General features: G+C 32.3%; 1 protein-coding gene across 1 annotated transcript; it reads right to left on the reverse strand.

Annotated features, from left to right (window-relative positions):
* Nucleotides 1–960: 960 nt before the first annotated feature.
* LOC120166914 (F-box protein SKIP8-like) lies at nucleotides 961–3,645 on the reverse strand. Its single transcript, XM_039176080.1, has 3 exons — nucleotides 3,067–3,645; nucleotides 2,475–2,671; nucleotides 961–1,398 (listed from the first exon to the last, which is right to left on the reverse strand). Exons 1-3 carry the CDS (start codon nucleotides 3,514–3,516, stop codon nucleotides 1,143–1,145), a joined length of 903 nt encoding a protein of 300 aa, XP_039032011.1. The 5' UTR covers nucleotides 3,517–3,645; the 3' UTR covers nucleotides 961–1,142.
* Nucleotides 3,646–15,810: the final 12,165 nt, after the last annotated feature.

Raw genomic sequence — 15,810 nt, forward strand, 5'->3', positions numbered from 1 at the left:
AAATATTAGCAAAACTAATATTTTAATTCAAACATTTAACAATATAAAAAAATATAAACTTACATAAAATATTTGCAAAAATTCTTCAAATCTCAATTTTCTTCTCAACAATCTTTTCTTTCTCAACAAAACACAATACAAACATTAACCTAAACCCTATTTATACTACAAAAAATCTCAAACTCAATGATCATAAATTACTTGTCCCGTGACGAGTTCCATTGAACTAGTCGTTTAAGACCATTGGGTTTTAAACGTTGCCCGTTCATAGAATGACTACAAAATTTTTGTTATCACCTGGAACTCGTCACCCACGTGACGACTTCCATAATTTTTTTTTTTACTTTTTTATATAAAAAATATTATTGCATTCAAAAAATTAATATATTTAATGAAACTCGTCACGTGGGATAACAAATTTTATGAAAAATAATAAAATAATCAGATCAACAAGACCCACTTGACCGGGTACATTTAAAAATAATCGTCACTCCAGGATTGCGAGTTTACCCTCTACTATAACAAATGTAGTAGATCCCTAACTAATTTTTTGTCCACCCTATAAGCCCAAATAATTATCTCACCTGGATTATTGAGGTAATTTTGCCTCTTTTCTACACCAAAATCCCAAGACATTTGAATTATAAAGAAAAGCAAGTGGTGGAAGAGTGATCATTCACCAAGGTTATATCACCATCTTCATCTTTAGAACTTCAAGAATAAAATCATTATTGTTTCACTTTTTCACACTCGCTCTTCATGAACGAAAAACAAAATCTCACACAGATTTCACTATTGTCCTTTGTCCCCATTCCTAGGCAATTTGAGTCTAAATCAATTCATTGATTCATTATTCACAGCAATTAATTAAACTAAATCCATGAATTCGCATGTATACATTCATGTGAAGAAAGAAAAACCTTGTTGAAAAAATATAAATAAATATATACAGCCAAAATTATGTTAATTAGCAAAAGCAAGACAAATAACTAAGAGACAAATGTTAAGGGCACCTATTTACCACAAAAAAAAATTGATCTTTGAATTAAATCCCAGATAAATTTCAAGCAACTTGCCTTTTGCTAAGATATATATTACTAGTACTAAAATTATCCCTTGTATTAACTCTTCAACTTCAGTTATCAATGAACAATCTGTTGTCCGATGTCACCACCGGCAAGCATCTCCGAGCTGTGATGATGTACAAGGTACCACCGTCCATTATGAAACTCAAAGATGTTAGTCATATTAAAGGCCCCATTATCCATGTCAACATAGGTTTTCATAGTAACCCAAGCCATGTCCGTTAATACCCGCGCTCGAACATCTCTGACCTGAAAATCAACCCCTTGCCCCCAATTAAATGCATCCTGCCAACTCTGCATTACAGCATCATACCTGCAATGGGAAACAAAAATGGATCTCAAGGTTCTAAAATTCTATTTACATGTTGCTTCTAAAAAAGGTATCCTCAACATATATTACATAAAATTTCTTAAATCAATAATTCCCATTGCTTGCAAGTACCATGCCTTTTGCTTTAAACATGAATATGTCTAATTTATTAAGACAAACGCATTAGTATTCCAACAGTGGAAATCACAATGTTAAAAATAGCAGAAGGTTGTAAAAGTCTTCCCATGTTGAAACCGAGGACTCTAGCCATTTACATTGCAATCATACAACCTATAATCATCTTACAAACTGAAAGCTCTGCTCTATCTTGAATGATTTTGAGGAATCATTACAGCAGTTCCTACAAGCATCTTAAGGCAAACAGCTATGGACCAGGTCCTCATTTGACTCACATGTCTTAAATTGGTACTCTTCACAACATAAACGTATCATGCCTTTTGTTTCAAACATGAACATCGATCTTGTAATAATAGAAAAACATGAGTTGTTTTTCTTTTCTCATGGTTAAATTGCACAATTATGTCAAGACTACAACACTGTTATTTCGAGTGCAGAAATCACTACGTTCAAATAGCTAAACATTTGTAAAACCTTCCAACGTCAAATGCAAGGACTCAATCCATTTGCATTGCAATCATACAAACAACCTGTAAACATCTTACAAATTAAAAGCTCTTCTCTATCTGCAAACGTTTTAGGAGTCATCATAGCATTTTCTGAAACACCTTAACTATGCAAACATACATAGACCAGGTCCTCATTTGATTCGCATGTAATAAACTATGCTACATTACGATCTATAAATAACTAGGAAAGCATGTCCAAGTAACTCAATTCAATCATAAGGTGAAAAGATCTACATGAAAATGTTCAAGAAAATGAGAAATAAAATGACACCAGATACTTTATTGGGCTGAATTCTTAGTTTCTACCACATTCAATAACCTTCCATCACCATAAGAACAAAAGGTAGTAAACAGCATTCAATAACCTTCTATCATCATAATCGAAGAAGTAAACAGCATCTCCAGATATCGAAGTAAGCATCATATTCATACCCTGAAAAAAGTACCCCTGACGCATGAACGCACTTTACATAATCTGCATTGAGCCAAAAATGACTCATAGCCGAAACAGACATGTCTTTGATGATGTTAAAGAACTCTGTATTAACATTCATCATGGCTCTCGTAGCTGCATAGTATGCCTTCCACCCATGAACAGGTGTTACCGAATCTTGCTCCAAAGTAAAATCCTAACAAGCAAAAGAATAAGGCATAAAATTCATGACTTAACCAACCACAATTGAGAAAGATATAAACAATCAAATTTAAGAGAAACATGGAAATAAAAATGGTTTAACTAAAGAACACGAACGTGAAGGATAAAAACAAAATGCAATCACCAGCTTCCGTAAAAGATCTATAGGTTGAAAATTTTAAACGCTCATTTTATAAAGCCTAAATTAGTTGATAACCAATCTCAAACCACAAAGAAACAAAATTGTAGATGGCATTAAACAAATAAAGTACAAGGAACCAAGGAAAAATTTTACTAGTTCAATATATTCTCCTAATTGCAAAGATTACAAGAAATTAAACATAATTCATGAAATTAATATTCAATAAAAAAATTGGGGAAATTAGGTACCTTGTGATAAAGCGCTTTCCAGGCGTTATCATCATTAGCAGCCTTTCTCATCAGCGAATTAGTCATAGAAAGCCGGCAAAGGCTCGAATAATCCAAGTAACTAAGCGCGTGTGTTGTAATCTCGGGCACTAACTGCTCCATCATTGACGCCCCGCTCTGTATCCCCGCCGCTACCTTTGAAACATCCGCCATCACCATATCCTCCTCCGCCGGATCAGCACTGCCTCCGTTCAGGAGCGCCGCCGAATCGGAAGTACAGCCGCAGGAGGACGACGGTCGCGCTTCTCTGGCTTGCTTTTTACCGGATGACGTGACGGTACCGGAAAAATTAGTTTTGTGGGATCTCTTGATGAACGAACGGGCGGCAAAGAACGAAAGGAGAGTGACGATTATCGTAATGATAAACGGAAGGGATTGGAGAACTATGGAGAGGCTATAGGCAATCTCCATTCACACGAGATTAACTCTTCGCCGTACATTAAATAAAACCCTAGAAATCTCAATTCAGAAAGGAAAATTAATCAAAAAAAAGGAAATTTTGGGTTTTTTTTCTTTAGAAAAAGATAAAAAGGGAATTTTCGCCGTTAAATCTCCATCCATACGACATTAAATATTCGCCTTATATTCAAATTTTCGTTGCAGAAGAGAAGGCAGAGAGTCGTAATAGTAACTGAGTTGAAGGAGAACTCAAACCAAAAAAATAGGTCAGTATTGGGGGACCAGTTTTGTTTGCAGTTATCGGATTTCCATTGCGACGTCGTTTCATGCAGTTTTTTCAAATTTTTTCCGAATGAATTACTTTTATTTCTCCTCGCCACAATTTTATGAAATTTTTTTTAGGTTTAATATAAAAATAAATGTTAAAATATGTCTCGAAAAATATTTTTATGTTTAAAGATTTTTTTTGTTAAAAATAGATGTTTGGTATTTTTTCCGTTAATATTTTATGTGTGTGGACATTAACTGCCGTTAAAAATATCTATTAAATGACATGTGTCACGTTCTGATAATTTTAAGAATTTTTATTTAAAATAAAAAATGTATTTAAAAAAACTTATATTTTTTCCAATCTTAAAAAAAACTCAATTTTTAAAACTTTAATTTTAATCTCATTGCTACTGCTAACCACCACCAACACCGTTAATCTGTCGAACATCCAACGACGTGTGACCAACCAACCAACCACGACGAAAACCCCCATACATTCGCAACCAATCCAACATCAAAAACAGTGTAAATGAAAGATTTTATTTTGGGGTTTTGAAGGAATTTATAGATTTAAAGAGATTTGGTGTTCGATCGGTTGTGAAGGTATGGAGGTTTTTGTCATGGGTGGTTGGTCGATCACACATTGTTGGGTGTTCGATCGATTGACGACATTGGCGCTAGTCGGCAGTGACAAAGGGATTAAATTAAGGTTTTAAAAGTTTTTGGGTTTTTTTAAGATTTGAAAATTTTTAGTTTTTTAAATAAATTATTTTATATAAAAATTATTAAAATTACTAGATTGCGACATGTGTCACTTAACGAAGATTTTTAACGGTAGTTAACGTCCAACCACCTAAAATAGTAACGGAGAAAACATTAGGCAACTATGACTATCATTCTAAATTAGTCTTCAAACTTTTGAATATTTCAATTTCATCCCCAAACTATGACATTCATTATAAATTAGTCCTTAAACTTTTTGAACATTTCAATTTCATCTCAAACTATATGTATATACCTCATATCCCTTGTTAATAAAATCGTTAGGCCAAGTTATATTATTATATGTTTGAAAAAAACAAAATTTAGGTTAAACTATAGTTGAAACTAATTACATTTTTGGATGAATTTGAGGGATAAAATTAGAATATTTAAAAGTTTGAAGACCAATTTAGAAAGAGGGTCATAGTTTAGGTATAAAAATAGAATGTTTAAAAGTTTAAGGACTAGTTAGAATGACAATCATAGTTTAAGGATGAAATTAAAATATTCACAAGTTTAAGGACTAATTTAAAATTAAGGTTATAATGTGGGGAAATATGATGCAATTAACTCCGATTTTATGAAAGTATTTTTTTAATAAATCTAAAGGATAAAATCTAAGGTAAACAATATATTTAGTACTTAAACTATTATTTTTGTTTTGTTTTGGTATCCAAACTGTTTTTAATCAAAATCATATCTAATGTTTAGTTTATTTTTCATTTTGACACCTCATCATTAAAAACTTAACGGTGATGTTGACATGTCATAATAAGATAATGTCACGTCCACTACCTTAGTTATCCACACTAAGGATTTTCCACAAATTCAATAATTTATTTTTCTTTTGAGGACAAAGAGTAACCTTACAACTCCCTCAAGAATTATACCACAAATTCTTGACAACACTATCTCGCAAAGAGAAACTTACAAATTTTGCAAACTTACAGAAAAACCTCAGAAGGTAGAATGTTTGCACAATTCTATAACAAGGAAAGAACACTCAAAGATAAATGCAATTGATCAAAAGTGTGTTCTTGAAAACAAAAATGAATATTGAAAGGAATTTGGCTTGAATTGCTCAAACTTGATGTTTAATGCTTTCACTCTTGTTTCTAACTTGATTCTTTCCTAATACTTAATAATCAAAGGCTTCAGAACTTGTTTAAATACACATTGGATGAATTCAGACCGTTGGGAATCAAATTGGTGTTATAGAGTCGTTGTAGTGTGAAGATCCACTTGAAAAAGCTGTTGGGAGCGTATGGGTATCGATACTCCTTCAAGGGGTATAGTACTACCTATATAAAATTCAAATATTTCGACCATTATAAAACCAATGGTATCGGTATCTTTCAAGGGGGTATCGATACTACTACGTAAAGAAGTATCGATACATGTCATGGTATCGGTACCCATTTTGCATTCTGTTATTTCTCGGAGTCAAAATCAAATGAGGGGTATATGTACCTATAAGCTAGGTTTCAATACTACTATATAAAGGGGTATCGATATCCTGTGGGGTATCCATACCTCTTTTGCATTCGATGTTTTAGGGGTATCGATACTCGTGATGGAGGTATCGATACTTCCCTATTTAAAACTCAATTTTGACTCGATTATGGTTTGAAATACTTTGTAAAAATTGTTCCAAAAATATTTTAAGTATAAATCACAGTTTTTTTAAGTAAGGAGTAAATATTGATCTTTGAAAACTTGGAGTAATATTTTTTATATTCGAATATATAATTTTGAATCGAATATAAAATCTTAAAATTCATTAACACTTTTGTTATTTCGAAATATCAAAATGTTTTCTCAACAATCTCCCCCTTTTTGATATAACAAAACATTTTAGAAATTTTAAGATTTTTGTCTTTTGAAAAAATACTTTGAAATATTACTCCCCCTTACTATAACACTTATCTCCTTTTTGTTAAATAAAAAGACTCTACAGAACGTTTAAACAAGTTTTTAAAGAAAATAGCCAATTAATTTATATTGATATAGCTCTTAAGATCAAAGTCAAGAGAAATATTAGCCATTAGTCCATAATTAATATTCAAAAACAATATGCAAATTGGGAATTTGTCATAATTTAACTAAGATGTAGATGATGCATAACTTAACATAAAAATTCAATATAATTTCAAATATCAAATATCATTCATAATCAAACATAACATCCAAAATAAACACACAACCAAAATATTCAAGTTTAAATATCCAAATCCATCAAAATTTTTAACAATCCTAAGTTCATATTTCAACCTAAGAAAACTAGCAAGAGAAGTTCAATTATCCGTAAGAGGATCGAGATCAAATCGATGTCTTATAAGAAAAGTAACATTGCTGGTTAGTGCATCGAGTCTCTCATCAACATCATTGAATCTATTGTCCATTGCTTCATGGTGAACAGTCAAATAGGACTCTAAGGATGCGAACCTCAAATCCAATATCTCAATAAAAGACTGAAAGTATGGAGGCATTGAACTGTCTTGCCTGGAAGGCTCATCCTCGGCCTGGTTTACGGGATCATCGACATCCCGTAAGAGGTCTTCTAGCTCTTGAGCATCAACCGGAGCAGCTCGTGAAGAGCTAGCACCCGGAGTTTTCTGTGTTGAGTGAACCCATTGGTCTTTGTCTCCAAACCATCCCGATTTTCATAAAGATGTGAGGTTGATTTGGGTGGTTAGAGGGATGGCTACATCAAGCTCTACCTTAAGCTCGACTTTCATAAATATATTACTAAGTAGACATCCATAAACTAATGTTTCAACACATTTAGAAGGAATATTGTTTACGGTTTCTACGAGTTCCCCAAAGATAATTTGAGGGAGATTTATTTTCTTATTTTGTTGGATACAATGTATCCACCATAAGTCAAAAGCTCTAAGAGTGGAGTATTTTCCTTCGGATGGTCTAAACCACCATGAGATGGTAAGATGAAGGAAACGTTCATGGTAATCTAAAACACTCACACTAGACTTGGCTTTATAAGGAGTAGGCACTATAGCTCGCTCATTATCTAACCCTCGGTTATCTAATCCAAATGCACTAGCTATATAGTCTGAGTCAATATTAATGTATTGACCTAGGAGATAGAACTGGAAACTCTTGGTTGAAGTTCGGGACTCGTTTTGTACACATACTGCATTGGAGTAGAAAATACGAACTAGTTGATGATAAACAACTGGTTCAAGCTTAAAAGGATTATAAATTTCCATGATTTGAGGAGGTATTTGAATTTCACGTCTATCATAGCTTGGAGAGACGGGATATGCTCTTCCCTAATGTTATAAGAATCGAAATGATTAACAAACCTAGAGTAGAGACTTCTACGGTTTGGTTCATTAAAACAAGAGTTTAGAATGGTCATCTCGGGTTCATTAGGGATAGGATTTTGAGGTGGAATTGGAGGTGGGTTTGGAGATGGTTTATGAAATCAGAATGGGATACATGCAATTTACAAAACATATGTATGCAATACAATTAATCCCAAAACTCAATATGAGTCCTCAATATTCAAGATTCTCTAAAAACTAGTCTAATGGGCAAAATTTGAAAACTATTTTGAAAAACCAGGTTTGAAAATCATAATTTGTATAGTTTTCAAGAAAATAACATAATTAAATAAAAAACAACAATTTAAAATCAAAAACATTTTTTTTATTTTGATTTTTTAAAAAAAAAAAATCTTGTGTTTTTGATGAAATTAGTTGTAGATTCTAGTCCTAAACTATAATCTACTAAATGCCCGATCACTAATTTGAACTAGAACTAACTTAAACTAGTCATATGTTCAAAAATCAATAAAATAGTGTTTTTAGAAAAATTACCTTGAAATTTCGAGATTGAGTGAGATATGTTGTTGTTTGCACTAATTTGATGATACTATCAGGATTATACGTTGAAGAACTAACGAATTCCGACTTGAACTTGTTGATTTGAGCAAAATGAAGAGTTTGGGGTTGAGAGGAAGTGAACGGTGAGAGTGTTTTGTTTTAAGGGTTTTGGCAAAAATATGATTTTTAAGGATTTTAAAGCCTAAACCCGACAGAGGGTATCAGTACCCATTGAGGGGTATCGATACACATTCAAGGAGGGTATCGGTACTGCATGAACAAGTATCGATTCCTATTGAATCAGTATGATACTATGCTAGTAGTATCGATACCTAACAAGAGGGGTATTGGTACTGGGAGGCCAGTATCGATACCTAGTGCAAAAAAATATAAAAAATATGTATTTAAATACTTAGCATGCAAAATTAATCAGCTCTAGTGGTATTGACAACTCATATTACGAAAATTAACTATGTTCAATCAATCAAATCTACCCTTAAATTTTATTTGAACATATTATTAATTTTCACTAAAGATCATAAACTCCCCCTAACTATTAGCATAGAAGGCATTCAAAAATGTTATTTTTATATGCATTTTTCTTTTGCTAATTAAAGTGCTAAAATCATTTTAAACACTAAGCCAAGGTAGGTCAGTTAAACCCAATTCTCTCATAAGTGTCCAAAATCTTTCTTTATCCAAAAGTTTTGTAAAAATATCCACTAATTGATGCAAATTATCTACAAATTCTAGAACTACATCCTCTTTTAAGACATGATCTCTAATGAAATGGTGTCTAATTTCAATGTGTTTAGTTCTAGAGTGTTGGATTGGATTTTTAGTGAGACAAATAACACTAGTATTGTCACACTTGATAGGAATGATACCTACTTCAATTCCATAGTCTAAAAGTTGTTGTTTCATCTATAAAACTTGTGTACAACAACTACCGGCTGAAATGTATTCCGCTTCAGTGGTAGATAATGCAACACTATTTTGTTTCTTTGAAACCCAAGAAATCAACATATTTCCTAGGAATTGACAAGTACCGGAGGTGCTCTTCCTATCTATTTTGCAACCTCCATAATTCGCATCTGAGAAGGCATGCAAGCTAAAGCTAGAGCTCTAGGATACCAAAGTCTTATACTAGGAGTGTCCTTGAGGTATCTAAAGATTCTCTTAATGGCTTATATGTGATTCCTTAGGGCATGATTGAAATCTAACACATAAGCAAACACTAAACATAATGTTTGGTCTATTTGCGGTTAGATAAAGTAAAGAACTAATCATTGACCTATATAATTTAACATTAACATATTTACATCATTCATCTTTGTCAAGCTTTGTTGAAGAACTCATAGGAGTGGCTTGGGGTTTCACATTCTCCAATCCAAACTTTTTGAGCATATCTTTAATGTACTTTGCTTGATTGATGAAGATTTCATCTTTCATTTTCTTGATTTGGATCCCCAAGAAAAATGAAAGCTCCCACATCATGCTCATCTCAAATTCACCTTGCATTAGCTTTGAAAATTCTTGGCAAAGAGCATCATTAGTATAACCAAATATTATATCATCAACATAAATTTGATCTACCAATAAATCTTTACCTTTTCTTTTTATAAACAATGTAGTGTCAACCTTCCCTTTTGAAAAACCTTTTTCAATTAAAAAGTTTGACAATCTTTCATACCAAGCTCTAGGAGCTTGTTTTAAACCATATAGTGTTTTTGTCAATTTAAAAACATGATTTGGAAATTTTGAATCTTCAAAACCAGGAGGTTGTTCCACATACACTTCTTCTTTTATAAAACCATTTAAAAATGCACTTTTTATATCCATTTGATATAGTTTAAATTCATTGAAACATGCAAATGCTAATAACATTCTAATAGCTTCCATCCTAGCTACGGGAGCATATGTTTCATCATAATTTATACCTTCTTCTTGAATATACCCTTGAGCAACAAGTCTACCCTTTTTCCTCACTATATTACCACTCTCATCTAGTTTGTTCCTAAACACCCATTTAGTACCTATAGTAAATTTATCACTAGGCCTTTCAACTAATGTATATACTTTACTTCTCTCAAATTGATTTAACTCTTCTTGCATAGCCATAATCCAATTTCATTGTTTAATGCTTCTTTAACATTTTTAGGCTCTATGCATGAGATAAATGCAACATAATTACAAATGTTCCTAAGAGAAGATCGAGTAGTTGCCCCTTTGGATGAATCACCTAATATATCACCATCCTTGACATAGTTGTACTCTCTTGGGTTTGTAATTTCCCTTTATTCAATGGTTAGATTCTTGAAGGCATCTTGAGTTTCCTCATCCTTCACTTCTTTATTTGATGATGGTTCTTCAACATTATTTGCATTTATAATACCTATTTCATCATCAACACAAGAATCCTCCCTCGAAAGGGGATTATCATCGAAAACAACATGGATATACTCTTCTACCACTAAAGTTCTTTTATTAAATACTTGATAAGCTTTAGAATTTAAGGAATAACCCAGAAAAATCCCTTCATCACTTTTTGCATCAAATTTTCCAAGATTATCTTTATCGTTGTTTAAAACAAAACATTTACATCCAAAAGGATGAAAATACCTAATATTAGGCTTTTTATTTTTGAAAATTTCATATGGAATTTTCTTTAAAATAGGCCTAATCATTATCAATTAATAACATAATAAGCGGTATTTATGGCTTCCGCCCAAAAATATTTCGGCAAATTATTTTCACAAAGCACGGTTCTAGCCATTTCTTCTAAAGTTTTATTTTTTCTCTCAACAACTCCATTTTGTTGAGGGGTTCTAGGTGCTAAAAAAATTATGGCTAATCCCATTTGAATTACAAAAATCGATAAATCCAAGATTTTCAAATTCATTACCATGATCACTCCTAACACTTGAAATGGAGTAACCTTTTTGATTTTGGATTACTTTTGAAAAAGTAATAAAATTTTCTAAAAATAGAACCCAAGTATATCTAAAATAGTCATCTACCAAGACAAATGCATATTGTTTTCCACCCAAGCTAATTGTTCTAATTGGCCCAAAAAGATCTATATGGATCAATTGTAAAACTCTACTAGTGGCTACATCATTAATGGATTTAAAGGAAACTTTATTTTGTTTTCCCTTTGAGCATGCATAACAGATATTATCAAGATTAAATTTAAGCTTTGGCAAGCCTTTTACTAAATTGCCTTGATTTAGTCTTTGCAAAACACTCATGCTTGAATGTCCTAGTCTCCTATGTCATAATCAACTATCATGTTTATCCTTGGAAACTAGGCATAAATTAGTCATATTAATAGAATCTAAATGCACCATATAATTGTTTCCTATTCTATGACCAATAAGCATAATCCGATTAGATGCAACGTCAATAATTTTACAACCATTTGTTTCAAACAAGACATTATATCCTTTATCACATAATTAACTTATACTTAGTAGATTATGCTTTAACCCATTCACATAAAACACATTTTCTATTTGTATGGAAGATGTATTACCTACAGTGCCTATACCTTCAATATAACCTTTTGAGTTGTCACCAAAGGTTACCACTCCTCCATTTTTGTCTTTAAGCTTAGTAAACCAACTCTTGTCTCTGGTCATGTGTCTCGAGCATCCACTGCCAAGGTACCATGAATTTGAGCTTGAATTTCTTGCCTTGAAGCAATGTTCATTTTCCTACAAACATAGATTAATTTCTGATTTTTGGTACTCAAATTGTTTTGGGTCCATATTCATTAGTCCTTAAAAGTCTTGTCCCTTGGGTATCTATTTGTTTATGATATCCTTATCTTTAGTAGTATTAAGTCCTTTAGAGACATATAAATTCCTAATGATTTTACCATTTGAGGTTCTTTGGGGACCTCTATGATTGTAAGATTTAAAATTCTTTCTAATATAGTTGGATTTTGAACTTTCTCCTTTTTCAAAACGTTTTGATCCAACTTTATTGAAAGAAGCTTTAAGATCATCAATTTCCTTTTGATGATCATAAAAAACTTAGAAAGTAAGTTTTGCAAATCGAAATTTTTCTTTTCAAAATCATCGATTTTGACTTGCAAATCTTTAAACTTACTTTCAAGTTCAATGTTGGTTTTAGATATGAGATCTTTTTCATTTTTTAATTTTGAAATATCTTTCTTGTATTTTGAAAATAATTTCTCATAATTCGAAGGCAACCTATTATATTCCTCTAATAACTCATCAAATGAATAATCTTCTAAATTAGATGAGTTAGAGGTTACCTGAGAATCCTCCCCGAAGGCCATCAAGCACAAGTTTACTACTTATTGTTCCTCTTCATCGGATGATTCATCATCGCTCCAAGTAGCTATGTGTGTTTTATGCTTCTTCTTTGAAAACTATTCTTCTTTAATTGTGGGCAATCGTATTTAACATGCCCAGGCTTTTTGCATTCATAGCAAATGACTGGGTCTTTCTCCTTTGACTCATTTTTGAAGCCTTCATTTCGTTGGAATTTTCTTTCTCTATTTGGATTCATTAATTTTCTGAGTCTTCTATAACGCAAAGCCATTTCTTTATCTTCGTTATCGTCAGAGTCACTCTCATCTTTGGTGGATTTGAGAGCAACACCAACATTCTTCTTTCTCTCCGTCTCCTTCTTTGTGTCATCCTTCTTCTCAAGGTCTACCTCATCTTGAATCATCATTTCATGAGTGAGGAGAGAACCAATGAGAGAGCTAAAGACTTTAGGTCTTTAGCTTCAATAATCGCAGTCTTCTTTGATTGCCAAGCTTTTGGAAGAGAATAAATTATCTTCCTCACAAGTTTCTCGTTGGGGATTATTTCACCAAATGCTTTGAGGCCATTGACAATCATCGAGAATCTATTCGTCATAGCTTTGATTTATTCATCTGGTTTCATCCTAAAATTTTCATAGCTATGAGTAAGAAGACTAATTTTGGTACTCAAATTGTTTTGGGTCCATATTCATTAGTCCTTAAAAGTCTTGTCCCTTGGGTATCTATTTGTTTATGATATCCTTATCTTTAGTAGTATTGAGTCCATTAGGGACACATAAATTCCTAATGATTTTACCATTTGAGGTTCTTTGGGGACCTCTATGATTGTAAGATTTAAAATTCTTTCTAATATAGTTAGATTTTGAACCTTCTCCTTTTTCAAAACGTTTTGATCCAACTTTATTGAAAAAAGCTTTACGATCATCAATTTCCTTTTGATGATCATCATAAACTTTAGAAAGTAAGTTTTGCAAATCTGAAATTTTCTTTTCAAAATCATCGATTTTGACTTGCAAATCTTTAAACTTACTTTCAAGTTCAATGTTGGTTTTAGATATGAGATCTTTTTCGTTTTTTAATTTTGAAATATCTTTGTAACATCCCAAACTATGGGTTAGTGACTTAATTGTAAAGTTTCAGAATTTGGTGATTAAAGTAGAAGAATGGATTAGTTCAATGATTTATCTGGAAATAAATCCTAAAAGTTGTTAGTAATTATTAAAGGAATTAAAGGGAAAAATGGTCTTTTTATCTAAAAGATAATTATCTTATCTCTTTATTAAGAGATAAGCATGTAGGGAGATATTTCTCCAGAACTTCTTCTCCTTCTTCTTCCTCTCCTCCCGTATCTCCAAGCTCAAAGGTGAGTCTTCTACTTAGTTAATTATTTGTTAAGTTTAAGATTGGGTTTTGATCATTAGATGATAACTAAGCTTAAGGAAAGCTTAAGTTATCTTAAGATCAAAAGATAAAGGAGATAGAGAAGATTAAAGATTAGAGGTTCTTGAATGAAATATTGGAATAGAGTTCATAACAAGAATTGAAAGTTGGATTTGACTTGTTATCAATCTAAGTAAGAGATATGAAGTAATATAATTGGATTTGAAACATGTTGCAAAATTGATGTAATTATTGAATTACATATGAAAGATAGGATTTAATCCAAAATGAAACAAATGAGTATAAATTGGTTTAAGTATGTGTACTAGAGTTAAGAATGAAAAGGGGATGAAACATGAAGGATTTAATCCAAAATGAATGATTTTCGGGTTCAAAAAGAGGATTCTGGGCAGAGTGCATCGATGCATATTCATTGTGCATCGATGCATCAAGGTTAAAACCCAGAAATTGTTTGAATGTGCACCGATGCATTGGTAGTGCATCGATGCACTCTTTTAAAATAAAGACATCGAATGCAATTTGTGCATCGATGCATAAGTAGTGCATCGATGCATCCCATTAATAGTGAAACATTGAATGCAATTGGTGCATCGATGCATAAGGAGTGAATCGATGCATCTCAACAATAATACAACATCGAATACATTTTATGCATCGATGCATCAGTAGTGCATTGATGCATACCTTCATTAAAAGATGAAATTGACTTTTCTCTTGGTCTAAAGAGTGAACCATTAGAGTATATTAGTTATGATACTGATATAGATCTATGTATGATTATGTAAATATAGAACGTGATCCCGTTCTGAATCAACTGAAGGATTAGAATCGAATCAAAGCAAAGCTAAGGTGAGTGCAATTTAATTTGTACTTATATTATTGAATAAACATTTGGCTTGCGATGAGCCAGTGATGGAGTTACTATGGTAAGAAGTAACTCCTAAAATGTTATTTGATTGGTGATCAATGTTATGATTTGTGTGATTATGAGATATATAAGTTATATGGAAAGTATATGTGAAATAAGATATGAGCTTATATGAATATGTGATATGAATAAAGCTATAAGAAATGATTTATGTGAATACATGCACTTGTGATGCGTGTTATATGATATTAGATATATGTTTACACATACAACTGGTATGTGACCGAAGAGAATGAACATGTGATTATAAGATCAATGATTACATGTACATTTGATACGTGACTGAAAAGAAAAGATATATGTTCATAAGAAAAAGGATATGAATAAGTAAATTGAACTGTTATGAATGTTAATGCCCATGTTATGTGATAAGAGAGCTAGTGGTATAGTTGGCATGCCAAGGGTCGAGGGTTTACCTATGTTCTTCGGGACATATGGACTGTTTACCTATGTTCTTCGGGACATATGGACTGTTTACCTATGTTCTTCGGGACATATTGACTGTTTACCTATGTTCTTCGGGACATATAGACTGTTTACCTAGGTTCTTCGGAATCTATGGATTGGTCCTTCGGGACGAATACTGAACTAAGGTTCGGTGCCCCATAAGGGAATTGATACGAGCTGTGGTGACAGCATTAGTGCACAACCTCAATGTACTCACATACCTTAAGTTCTCAATAGTGTACATGGGCTAATAAAGAGATCAAACAAACATATTGAATGTGATATGTATACAATGGGTTTATAAATGGTTATCAAAGGTAAGTGGTTTGAAATGTATTATATGAACCATATGA

Source organism: Hibiscus syriacus, unplaced genomic scaffold, assembly GCF_006381635.1.
Source record: "Hibiscus syriacus cultivar Baekdansim isolate YM2019G1 unplaced genomic scaffold, ASM638163v2 tig00111650_pilon, whole genome shotgun sequence".
NCBI classification, from domain to species: domain Eukaryota; kingdom Viridiplantae; phylum Streptophyta; class Magnoliopsida; order Malvales; family Malvaceae; genus Hibiscus; species Hibiscus syriacus.

Excerpts from the sequence above, each read along its gene's own strand:
- LOC120166914 (XM_039176080.1), bottom strand. The coding sequence starts at position 3,516 with ATGGAGATTGCCTATAGCCTCTCCATAGTTCTCCAATCCCTTCCGTTT. Across the intron at positions 2,672-3,066 it reads GGAAAGCGCTTTATCACAAG|GATTTTACTTTGGAGCAAGA; the intron begins GTACCTAATTTC and ends TTTGCTTGTTAG. Across the intron at positions 1,399-2,474 it reads TCAGGGGTACTTTTTTCAGG|GTATGATGCTGTAATGCAGA; the intron begins GTATGAATATGA and ends TTCCCATTGCAG.